Source organism: Polypterus senegalus, chromosome 18 (assembly GCF_016835505.1).
Source record: "Polypterus senegalus isolate Bchr_013 chromosome 18, ASM1683550v1, whole genome shotgun sequence".
Classification (NCBI taxonomy): Eukaryota; Metazoa; Chordata; class Cladistia; order Polypteriformes; family Polypteridae; genus Polypterus; species Polypterus senegalus.
Window position 1 is genome coordinate 59,477,967 of NC_053171.1, and position 13,272 is coordinate 59,491,238.

Genomic DNA, 13,272 nt, shown 5'->3' on the forward strand with positions numbered 1-13,272 from the left:
AATGTCCCGTTACATCTGGCGAAAAGGAACACAGCATTTCAGAAAAGAACATCATACCAACAGTAAAATATGGTGGTGGAAGTGTGATGGTCTGGGGTTGTTTTGCTGCTTCAGGACCTGGAAGGCTTGCTGTGATAGATGGAACCATGAATTCTACTGTCTACCAAAAAATCCTGAAGGAGAATGTCCGCCATCTGTTCGTCAACTCAAGCTGAAGCGATCTTGGGTGCTGCAACAGGACAATGACCCAAAACACACCAGCAAATCCACCTCTGAATGGCTGAAGAAAAACAAAATGAAGACTTTAGAGTGGCCTAGTCAAAGTCCTGACCTGAATTCAATTGAGATGCTATGGCATGACCTTAAAAGGGTGGTTCATGCTAGAAAACCCTCAAATAAAGCTGAATTACAACAATTCTGCAAAGATGAGTGGGCCAAAATTCCTCCAGAGCGCTGTAAAAGACTCATTGCAAGTTATCGCAAACGCTTGATTGCAGTTATTGCTGCTAAGGGTGGCCCAACTAGTTATTAGGTTCAGGGGGCAATTACTTTTTCACACAGGGCCATGTAGGTTTGGATTTTTTTTTCTCCCTAAATAATAAAAACCATCATTTAAAAACTGCATTTTGTGTTTACTTGTGTTATATTTGACTAATGGTTAAATGTGTTTAATGATCAGAAACATTTTGTGTGACAAACATGCAAAAGAATAAGAAATCAGGAAGGGGGCAAATAGTTTTTCACACCACTGTACATTATTTTTGTGTATTTTTTTTTTAACATATGAACTTCCTGTTATGCCGCCAAGATATTTATGCTGAGCATAGATCAACACATCGTAAACGACTGCATTACCACCTTCGTCGCTGCCCTTTGTATGATGTTTGGAAGCTTCTACTGTTTTAACATTCATTATCCAGTGGAATTGGCATCAACACTTGAGTTTCTGCAAAGGTAAATTTTAAACATCTTTGCTAAAAACATAAAATACTAAAAGATGTGATCTGTGAAATTTTATAACCCCAGTTCTAAGCTGAAGTAAGGTTGCTTGAATTGGATTTTGTGCCACACCTAACCTAGTTTTTTATTGTCTTACAAGGTGCTTCTTTGGTATTAATCCTGAGAAAGGGACCAAAGTGGAGTCAAAAAAGAAAAAACGTCATTCTGTGAACCCCAGAGTATGCACATTAATTTCTGACCTTGCAAATTTTGAATGGAAATAGGTGTAAGTACAATGTATTACTGCCCCCTTTTAAAGACTGTTGGGTGAAAACTGGGGCTTATTCACAAATTTGTGAATGTGTACAAATTATTTTATACATACACAAAGGCAAATACTAGGAAAATCTGGATTTTATAATTAACCTGGATAACTGAGAATTAAAATCATACACATAGCATCTCAATAGATGGGGCATACTGTAGGAAACATTTCAGACATACACACTCACACCCTATTGTATCAAATTGAGTTTAGTTGTTACCAGGATTATTTATGAGATCTAAATATTTACTTGAACTTTTCTGTTAAGTGCTGCGTATACTGTACCTTAAAAGCAAGTTATTTCCGTCATATTAACACAAAGAGATATTTATAACTGTGTTACATTCAAGCTTTTTTGTGTGAGGTCCTATATGTGAATAAGAGTGTAAAATAGAGACGGGTGAATTCAAACAAAAGGAGCTCTAAAGATTATTAGTGAACATGTATTGTTATTAAAAATGTGTTGGCTTCAAATGAATATCATTAATTAATATAATCTAGGTGCAGTTGTCTTCTGGAAAACTATCTTAAATTATCTGTATACTGTTAAATTATAACACTTTTTTTTGTTTGTTTGTTTACATTAGGTGCCTTATCATCTTGGTCAATGACATCACTGCCCAGTTCCAGTTGCGAGAGACTGCCACACATTGAATGTGCCTTAAAGACCAGGCGTGGTGTAAAATGACTGAAACTGACATATTTGTTATTTGTTATTTTTTCAAATTTTTTGTCAGAGAAGCACTTCAAACTCTTTGTGTAATTTTACATTTAAAGAACATTGTAATTGTCATTTAAATTAATGTTTCAGTTCAGAAAATGTAAACATTGTTTTTTTTTAAATAGTTATTTTTTTTTTTTTTATTATTCAGTAAACCACAAAGCCTGTTAAGTGATATAAGAGTGAAAAAAGTTAGAAGGGAGAAAAAAATTTGATAGAATGAAAATCAAAATGACCACACTTTTGTGTTTTCATACAAAAGTACTTCCAGTGTAATATGGTGGGCATGAAGATTAAAGATATTACAAGAATATATGCATTCAACCCATATGACAAGTTGACTGAAACACATCACATGAACACAGCCGCAGCATCTACTGTAAGAAGGACTGAGAATGTGCCAATAACACAGGTATACCTTATGCCAGTCCAAAGCTGGGCTGGCTCTGGTGACTTTCAATTACAGATATTTTGTAAACCATCTTTTGCTGTAAAATTTGCAAATCAATAAAATATGACTGTAATTCATAAAGCATTGTACTGTTTTTCTTAATAGAAGAATTATGTAGCTGTTCTATTTTAAAAGAACATACAGCTCAATTGAGATTATATTGTAATTTTCAAGACCTAACTCAGAACTTTATTAGACAAACTAATAATTTTGCAAATTGATAATTTATTATTATATTATATTACAATATAATATAACACAATCTAATATATATTATTACTATATTATATTAATATTACTAAAATTCATAAAGAATTACTGTTATCTTTACAAGAAAGTGATGTTAATATTGCATGCTTTTGCAGTATAATATATAGCTCAGAACAGATTATATTTATTTGTAGTGCAAGACTGATTATTTTAACATGAAAATTTTGTTAAAATTTCATTTTTTCATCATAAAATTTACGGTCCACATGAATCTGTACCGTTATGCAAAAAACATTTCAAATGTAATTTTTACGGTAAATTCCTGGCGACTGCAGCTGCCAGTTTTTTACCGTAAAATTTACAGTTTTTTTTTTACAGTGAAAATGTCTTGTTATGTGTTCTATAAAGAGAGTTTAGCAGTCTTATTGCCTGTGGAAGAGCAGCATGGTGGCACAGTGGTAGCGCTGCTGCCTTGTAGTAAGGAGGCCTGGGTTTGCTTCCTGGGTCCTCCCTGTGCGGAGTTTGCATGTTCTACCCGTGTCTGCGTGGATTCCCTCCGTGCACTCCGGTTTCCTCCCACAGTCCAAAGACATGCAGGTTAGGTGCATTGGTGACCCTAAATTGTCCCTACTGTATGCTTAGTGTGTGTGCGTGTTTCCTGAGGTGGGCTGGCACCCTACCCGGGGTTTGTTCCTGCTTTGCACCCTGTGTTGGCTGGGATTGGCTCCAGCAGACCCCTGTGACCCTGTAGTTGGGATATAGCGGGTTGGGAAATGACTGACTAACTTGCCTGTGGAAAGAAGCTACTATACATTCTGGCTTGTCTTGATTTTATGGAGTACTATCTCCTACCAGATGGCAAGACAGCAAACAGTGCATGAGGAGGTTGTGATAATATCCCACACCATCACAATTAAAGGTTAGAAAATGTGTATCTACATAGCACTTTCTCAAAAACCATAATCCAATTCTGACATAATTATTTTTTTCCTGGAAGATTAGTAGTACCAAGATTTTTACAGTTGTTATTACTTGTGGTAGTAGTAACATTGTGTGTGATATAAGCTTAATCAGTACAACAGTATTATCATAATCATCTCCATCATGATCAGAGACCTTAACTGCTAAAGGAAAAGACGGTATTAAGGAAGTAAAAACTTTTGGAAACGAACAGAGCCAGGTGGTGTCCGCGTTATCAGCGTCAAAGTCCGTGATTAAACTCGAAATGCTTCTATTATAAAAAGATTTACTGGCTGGGGCTCATGTGCCAGCTGTTGTCACCTTGCAAAATTAACAAATCCGTTAAAAATGAAAGTCGGATTCACGAGGTGGAATGTCAGTTTGATTAGGCAGCATTATGGCTGTAAACTAAATTCCTCTGTTTAGTTCTTGTGCAATACCCAACGTTTCCTTTCAGTGAGTTTGAGCGCTCTTTTCCTTTTCGAGATGTTTCCTAAAAAGCTGGAATTTGTGAGAGTGAGGGGCATGTATTGTGTGTGGGGGGGTGCAGTAGATGTTGGGGGTTGAATGAGAGAGAGAGAGAGAGAGAGAGAGAGAGAGCGCTGGCTGGCAGGCAGACAGGCGGCGGGCTATGCGTGAAGTTATCGGCTGATGACAAGTTAACGGAGCGCCAGGGAGCCTCCGAGATTGCGTTTTAAAAGAATCCGAGAGAAAAGGAGTAAAACACTGCAGCTGAACGCAAGCAAACTTGGATATATATGACACAACTCCCAGCAGTGGAATACAAAGAGAGACTTTAAGGAGAAAAAACAGAAGCCTCGCGCTCAAACCCCCTGGAATCCCGAGGAGAAGGGGGTCTGCGAAAACTTGCCTGCAGAGAGACAGACGGAGAAAGACAGAAAAGGCGACGATGTTCTTGCTATGGCTCCTAACTTTGGCATCACCTCTTCCAGCAGGTAGAGTATCCGATGCTGTCAGGCAGATTCACTTTAACTTGGCATGCTGCACTGCTCCTTCCCGCGACTCACGCTCCTTCCTCCATCGCACTCTGGTGCGCTCTAAACATTTAAGTAGAAAAATCAAAAGTCACCTTCATGTCCAAAGCGATGCCTTTTGTGTCTCCGTGTAGCAGCCTCGACATTTTGCGTTTGAATTAATTTCTTTATTTACTCGTGCTGGTTGGCGCAGATGCTTCTCGCACCCTTTTTTGTGTTGGATTAGCTGAGCCTTTCTGTGTGATGTGCGGTGAAATGCTGCTGTACAACAGTTTGAAGTCGTGTGTGCACTCAATGGGGCACACAGGGTGACAGGGGCGTGAGGGCTTGAGTTCGAAAGGCTTGGACCCTCTTTCCAAAAATAATCATTTAAGAATCTGTAGTTATTTATGATGTGCTTTCATTCTTAATGTACGTATATCTGCACAGTACTGTGTTTATTTAATGATAACATGCATGACATTTTTTGCGAGCCTAGTGCTGTATTGTAGCCGCTATTAACGGTAACGGGACGATAATTGTTTTAAATGACATAACTGCAATTTAACACTGTCACAACACTGGGCTATCGTTGAAGCTCTACTTTACATTTGAACAATCCAAGTCAAGCTCACTCAACGAACAAAGCAGAAGTAGATTTATTTTATAGTGTGTGTGTGTGCGTGTGTGTGTTTCTGCGTGTATGCCCTTGTGTGGTTATTGTTTTTTTTTTCTTTTGTATCGGGACACTCAAAACAATGAAATGTTAATTATTGTGACCTATATTAGTTAAGCATAGTGTGTGCGTATGTGTTTGTGTAGCAGCACCCAGACCAATATAACAGCAAATAATTGAAAAACGTGTGTATGTGCATGGGTATGTTTTGGGGGAGGGGCACCCAAATCGGTATCAAATAGGAATGATGATCCAAATAATAATATGAATTAATATTTCTGTGCATGCTTGGCTTGGAAATGTGAAGAGAGAGCATTCACAGTGGATTATAGTGATGCATGATTTCAGAATATATTCATTTAAATATATAAAATGTTTATATATATATATATATATACATATACATTTTGATTATAGACATTAACATAAATATTTGGGTGGGGGTGGTATAACATGTGACTGGCAAAAGGTTTTGCAACAAGATTGTTAGAATGTGTTATATTGAATAAGCGAAATCAGTAATAATAGTATGTGGGTGGAAACCTATGACTATTTGAAATATAAATTATGATAGTGTAAGTTTCTGGTGCAGATTACGTTGGAATAAACTTAAGGGTATAGGCACAAATGAAATAAACATTATGAAGTATATATAAAAATGTGAAGTATGGTGGTCGTCATCAGTAATAAACTTTGTATTATGATATGGCTACCAGACCAGCGCCAAGCCTGAATTATAATAATGTACATTACTGAAAAATGTGTGTGTGTGTGTATGTGTGTGTGTATGTGATTGGGGTGCAGTGCTTAGCAGGGGGGTTTAAAAATTAGTATTAATGTGAAGTGTGATGTTGCCAATCACATTCTGTGTATGTGTGTGTGTGTGTGACCTGTATATGATGCATGTCGCTAGAATTGTATCTCAATTTGAAACAGGAGGCAGATTGTATCTGGAATTTAACTTTCTCATGCTGGGCAGGAAGCAAATTATAGCTGTGATTTAACATCTGCACATGCCTTTTTAAGCCATAATCTTGTTAACTTTGCCATGCTGTTGAAATGTGACATTAAAATTGCAGAATCAGGGCAATCCTTTTACCAAAGACTGTAATCCAAGTGTGTTTTATTTCTAATTGGTCTGGCAGAAGACCTGGCAAGGTGTCATACATCTGCGAGCAATGGCCAAAAGCAGCAAATGTGCCATGCATAACTAAGCCAGTGCAATGATACACAAAAGAAAGAGGAAGCCTAGGATGTTAATTTCCAGTGTGCACATCGGCAGGATGGCAATGAAATCAACAGGGTGCACTTTTCAGAGAAAAAGCCAGGTGCAGGGGACGATCCGCATGTGTTTGTAGTTGATGTGTATATGTGTGAATTTTTGGAAGGGGTATTGGAGGGAGTTATAATTCCTGTGTTAATGCTATGTGGAGGTTTGTAATGGATACGAAAATGATTGGGGGTGGGGGGGCGTTGGGGAGGCTAACTTTTAAGAGATCCAGAGTTTTTTAATTGTGGAAGGCAATTTAGCAAAGACACAAAGATAAAAATAAAAATTGCATTTCCTTTCTGAGCAGTGATATTTGAAATAAGTGAATTCCAATGAATGTTGGAAACTTCAAATAATGCTTTTGAACCCTGGTTTGTATAGTGGGTGGCAGGTCTGTTGAATAATGTTGATTAACAACAAATTATTGGATGTGAAAAAGATATTCTTAAACATCCCAGATAAAGACACTTTTGTAAAGCTGTCAAAAAGCTACTAACATAAAATCGACATGCCACTCACAAAGAGAAGAACACATTTTTGCCAATGTCTATTGTAGTTCACATTCTCTGTTTGTTTACTAGTACTCATGGAAGATAAGGATACAACCATCCATCTACTTTTAGAATCTACATTTCTCTCAATAGCACTGTGGGACCTCTATAGCCTGGGCCAACAGCATTGAAGACCAACCAGCTCTGGAGGACCTGCCAGTCTTTTACATGGTTGCAATCACATAATGGCCAGGACATCACCCATGGCTTTGTCTGTAGCCACTGCTTTTCCTGGAAATTGCCCCAGAACCCCATCCCCCATCATATGACTATCACAGAAGTAGGGTTGTGTGGCAAGAGACACTGAATGGAGGAGCAAGAGGTATATTTCTAGACAAAAGAAGTGACTAGGGGCAAAGCCCAAGCCAAATATTAACACATATCAGAACATTCTGTGAACAAGGTACCAGTCCATCACAGAGCACACTCATGCACAGTTCTTTAGCCACCCAAAGCCAGTTAAAGATTTAGTTTGGGAAGAAAACCGGAATGCCTGGAGAAGCACACACACAAACACTGGTAAAATAAGACTTACTCTTTCTTGGTTAATTTTACATTGGGCAATTAACCAAATATGCACCTATTTTGATGTTGAATGGAAAATGCTGTGATACACCTATTTACAAACATTGCATTAACAGAGATTAGGCTAGGAATCAAACCTGTTCTGTATACAGCAGTATCAGCACAAACCTTTGCTCGTTCATGATCATGACTGTCTTTTATATAGTGGAAACTAAAAATCAGTTCAGCTAAAGGATTCCTAAGTGAAATATTTTTTTTGTTTTCTTTCTTTTGTTCTTGCCATTTGATTATATTTTTTATGTTTCATTTCTTTCATTGTGTTCAGCTGTTTTAAATTGGACGAAATTCAAACACCAAGACAAAAAGACTGAGAACTCTGGTTTGTTAGAATCACAAGAACTTTTACCATTCTAAATGACATCATCCTGGAGCCAGATATACTTTAGTCTTAGAGACTCGATTGGGCTGTACCAAACCTAGATGTACAAATCACAGTCTAATTTTGTAGGCTGCAGCACATTGGTAAGCCACATGTCTAGATATCTTCTGATCTTGTTAAGCTACATAAAATGAGCTAAGCCAAGTTAACCTTTTTAGAGACATTTTATTTGCTCTCAGGTCTCAGGACTACTAAATTTCAGATTACTAGTAAGTCTTAGATTTATCAGAGTAGCCACTTTAATTTTCTAAGATTTTCATCAATAATTCCAGCTAAAGTGTAGATGAGAATTACATTTTCTTTAAGATCTTGCCAGAATTTATTTTGCCTCATTGGTGTGGTTATTTTGTACTTTTTCATAAGAACCATTAGCCCCTTATGAACTTGGTCAGGGACACCTTTTTACTTTAAGATCTTACCATGCTGATACTTATTAAATGTTTTCTGTGATCAGCTGCCCCAGAATATCTAATCTAATCAGGTTTCATGCATTTAGTTTTCTAGACCAATTGACCCTTTCAAGTTTTTGAAGGATGGGCTTAGCTACTCCAAAAAATCTTGCATTACAAGCTTTTGGAAGATCATCTTCTTATATTCTCAAGCACTGTGCCACAGTGCTGGTTCATATCAAACCTCAGAAAATGTGAAGGCAATTCTTGCTTCACCCATTCAGCCACATGATTGCATATTTGTCAGATCTCCTTAGTTTACAAGAAGTCAGCTAGTACACAGGAAAGTCAGGTATACTGCGTATGAAATCAATAGGGCACAAAAATGTTTTACTGTATACTTTTTCAGCTCATGCCCCAATATGACTACTCACATTCGTGTAACACATCATTTATTGGTTTATTTATTTCATTAGTACCAAAATCAAATGCAGCAGCAAGAGGGTAGAAAATGAAGGTTTCTTACAAGAAGTAAAATGGGCTGATGGGGGAGGGAAGGGACGGGGGGAAAATGGCAATACTGTGCAGAGAGAAAGAGAAAGAATGTTTTGTTTTATTAGTCATCTGATTCTAGTTAGTGGTTCAGCCGCCACTCAGCAGTGCTAAGACTGAAATTCAGGTTTAACCCTTCTGGCACTGAACTATAAAGCTGACACAAAGTATGGCCACAGAAAGGTAAGACAGACAGAAGGATGTCGGGATGACCTACAGATACTGAAATGTAAAACTAGCTTGACACAGAATCAAAACTCTGCAGGTCATAGCATTTGCATAATTCTGTATTTTCTAGAAAAAAAAATAAGGATGAAAGTAATGACAGTAATTAAATTAACACATGATTTAAGATTCTTAAAAAGTATAATCCAATTCAGGATGGTGCAACTCATGCCAAGACTAACATCTCAAGGCAAGAACCAGCTTTGGATGGTGTGCCGGTCCATTGCTCGAACCACTTACATGCACATACCCACACTTACACTCACACAAAGCCAATTTAGAATCAGTAGTTAACCTAATCTAATTACTGGTTACACCTAAGCTGCTTGTCTTTAGTTATATGGAAGGAAAATCATAGTACCTGGAGTAATTTTCAGGTAGACATAGGAAGAATGAACAAACTCAACTGAAATACTGTAACTACTGGGCAAAGGATTCTATAATGCTTCTGTGAAGCAGCTATACAAACCACTGCACCATGGTCCCATCCAGTCAAATTATAGAAATGTGGAAAATATACTGACTATGACAGAATGACTGTGCCAACACTACCATGAAGGAAATAAGTGAGATATGAGAGTGGTACTGGCCTAATTTAACTAGGAGGTATATAAAACATGAGACAGACTGGAGCATTCATGATAGATATTAGGTATTCCTGGCATGTATATGTCTTTGCTAGATCCAGTATGGGATGATCAGAAAATAATATTTTCTTTTTGCCTTTTTGGGTGTTCACTGGCTCCTGCCATTTGCTGGTTATAGTTAACCATTAGTTGTTTCTTATAGGGTATTTCTTTTAACTATCATAAATTTGTGTCCATATCTTCACAACAGTAATCCAGATCCTGGCCAGAGCTGGAAGTAAAGCCAGTAGCAATTCTTGGACCTGCTGTTAATAGGGTATTTCTGCATTGTAGTTCTATTAAAAAAATATGAATTAGTGCAAGCTGCCCTAATTTAGGGTGTTTTAAGAAATGTTAATGATTTTCTTTATGAGATAGAACTACATAAAAAGGAGAAAAGTTGTGCAGTATTGAAAATATTGAGAATAGTCTAAAACGATATGCCACATGCCATTGTTTAAAATTTGTAATTTCTAGACCTTACTTTAGTGTCTCATAGAGGGCTAGGATCACAAGTAAAGAATCAAATATCAAAAATGTGTTATCAGCAACCTCAACAGAGCATTAAATTACATTTCCCATGCCTTACCAAACCCCGTTTTTATGAAGTTTTATGAAAAGGAGTAACTCTTACCCCTCGTATGCCAGGAGGTAAATCCCTGAGGTCAGTTGATATGGCATATACAACTTTTGGTCCCTCTGATCATTTTTTCTAGAAACACCTATTGATTTGCTCTTTATCATAAGGGTGTAATTTCCAGAATCAAAATGTTCCAGAAATTGGCTAAAAATGAGGGTTTTCTTGGTCTAGAGCAGTCTTTCTCAAAGTGGGCGATAACGCCCCCCTTGTAGGCGCTGGAGGCCTACAAGGGGGCATTAAAGGGCCCAGAAAAAATTGGGCGGTGTTGAAGCGGTTTAGGGGGGGGGCGATGGCTGATTTGTGTTGTTTTTCTAATACAGTGCTACCTTGGTATACGTTCTTAATCCGTTCCAGATCCTTGGACTTATACCAAACAGGACTTATACCATACAAATTTTTCCCATAAGAAATAATGGGAAAATGATTAGATCGTTCTCATGAAAAAAAAATCCTATTGTTATTGGCATATTATACATTGATGGGGTTGTATAAAATAATTTAAACACTGCTTAATACTAAAATACATAAATACAAAAGCTATTAGATGAAATAAATGAAAATGACTTGTCCGATAACAATGAGTTTAATTTTACTGCACAACAAAGGAGAGCGTTACAGCTCTTCCAAAGGAGCCTCTTCAGGCGATTGTGAATAACTGCCGTTGTTCTTCTTCTGGCAGTCTTCAATCCAAATCCCTAAAGCAGATTCCATCCAGACTACTGCCTTATTACATCCACTTACAACTCGTTTTGCACCCTGGTTAAAAGGACACTGTGGCCGTAGATCTTATATTCCTTTCCTACTTTTTAAATAAAAAGAATCATAGCCTTCAACAAATCCAAAACATTTACCTTTTCGGCAATCATTAACATCTTCCGTTTGCACTTAGGCACGACCACTGAAGCAGTAGCAGATCGTTTTGGAGCCATAATGAAGGGCTTGACTATGCACAAAGATAAACACAAAAGAGCACAAAAGTTAACTCTTTACACAGCGAAACACGTTGATGCTGAATGAGCGAGACGAGACTTCCTGGTTAACACTGCATTCAGCACGCAGGAACTTAACTGCGTGCTCTGATTGGTTAGCTTCTTAATCAGGGGAACTTAACTGCGTGCTCTGATTGGTTAGCTTCTCAGTCATCCGCCAATAGCGTCCCTTGTATGAAATCAACTGGGCAAACCAACTGAGGAAGCATGTACAGGAAGTAAAAAGACACATTGTCCACAGAACCCGCGAAGCAGAGAAAAATCTGCGTTATATATTTAGTTATGCTTTCATATAAAATCCACGATAGAGTGAAGCTGCAAAAGTCGAAGCGAGATATAGCGAGGGATTACTGTACAGGTTAAAACTTGGCCCTTTTTTTGAAGGCGCGCGCCCGGTATACCACACGTGTTGTTCTAGCACACGAGTCATATTCCAAACAAAGGTCGTATACCAAGCAAATTATTTCGCCTCTAAACAGAACATATACCAAGTTGGACTTATTCCAAAGCAGACGTATACTGAGGTACCACTGTATTTTAAAATCTAAACTAAAATCAAAACCTACCTACTATACTACATCGATTATTTCGTTCTTATTCCTGTCCTGTTTGATTGTATAAATATAAATAATTTATCATGGCTTTCGTAGGTAGCCCACGAGCAATGAAATTTTAACAAGTTTTTATTAAACAACACGATTTGTGCAATCCTGTATCAAGCGGCCGGATCATCGATACTTGTTCTAACGGATTCCGGTTGTTTTTATTGAAAAAAAAAAAAATAGAAAATAAAAAATATTCAATTAAAAAATGTCGAAATTTTTGTATAATTAAAAATTTTATCTTAGCCCTAGCCTTAACCCCTAAACCAATTTTTTATTACCGTTACCGTTCTAACTTGCTCAGTACGAATTCCGTCGAATAAGGTAAAAAAAGTTTGTGCATGTTTGTTTTATTCCTGTCGGTGCGTGCTGTATTTTAATCCTATATAAGAGCGCGTAATACTTTTATTTTCATTAGCTTTATCGCGCGTAATCGTTTGAAAGTTTTTTAAGCTCGATACTTCACTTACGTATTTGTAAAGACAAAACCATGTTGGAAGCAAAAAAGAAGAGACGGCAATACAGTGTGGAATATATTAAATACGGATTGGTTGAAAATTCCACAAATCCATCTTTGCCTATGTGCCTTCTTTGTCAAAAAACATTTTCGGATGAAGCCTTCTAGGCTACAAGATCATTTGAATAAAATGCATCCAGATTGAAAGAAAAAAATGTGGCCTATTTTCAAGACCTGTAAAAGACGTACATAGCTCAGCCAACTGTATTAAAACTTTTTTCAGCGGCTTCTAAGCAAGACGATGACAGACTTCGAGCCTCGTACAATATCTCTTTGTTAATTACTCAAACAGGCAAACCACACACTATTGGACAAGAGTTAATTTTACCGGCAATAAAAGAAGTAATGACTACTGTGCTCCATAAACCTGCGGCAGATATTGTTCAAAAAATTCCTTTGAGCAATAGTTCTGTGCAAAGACGAATTGATGAAATGGCTGAAAATATTGAAGACTCATTGTGCAGTCACAAAGGCTTCATAGCCTTCATCGAAGTGCATTGGCTATCAAGAGGTACTTGTCTGACTCGATTTTATAATCTGTTTGACTCTGTGATAGAGTTCTTGGAAAACAAAAACACAGAATTGCGCAACAAACTCACCACATCAAAGAATGATATTGCGTACTTGACAGACCTGTATAAATTGTTTAATGATATCAATCTCCAACTTCAAGGTGACAACTTGAACTTGA

The 13,272-nt window shown here is 37.4% G+C and overlaps 1 protein-coding gene across 1 annotated transcript in view; it reads left to right on the forward strand.

The window, feature by feature from the left end:
* Nucleotides 1–3,714: 3,714 nt before the first annotated feature.
* The window catches only part of LOC120518438 (kin of IRRE-like protein 1), a 299,507-nt gene continuing 289,949 nt past the window's right edge, over nt 3,715–13,272 (forward strand). The window contains exon 1 of the mRNA XM_039741222.1: nt 3,715–4,562. Coding sequence (XP_039597156.1) covers nt 4,517–4,562 — 46 coding nt within the window. The 5' untranslated portion in view covers nt 3,715–4,516. The remainder of the gene's footprint in view (nt 4,563–13,272) is intronic.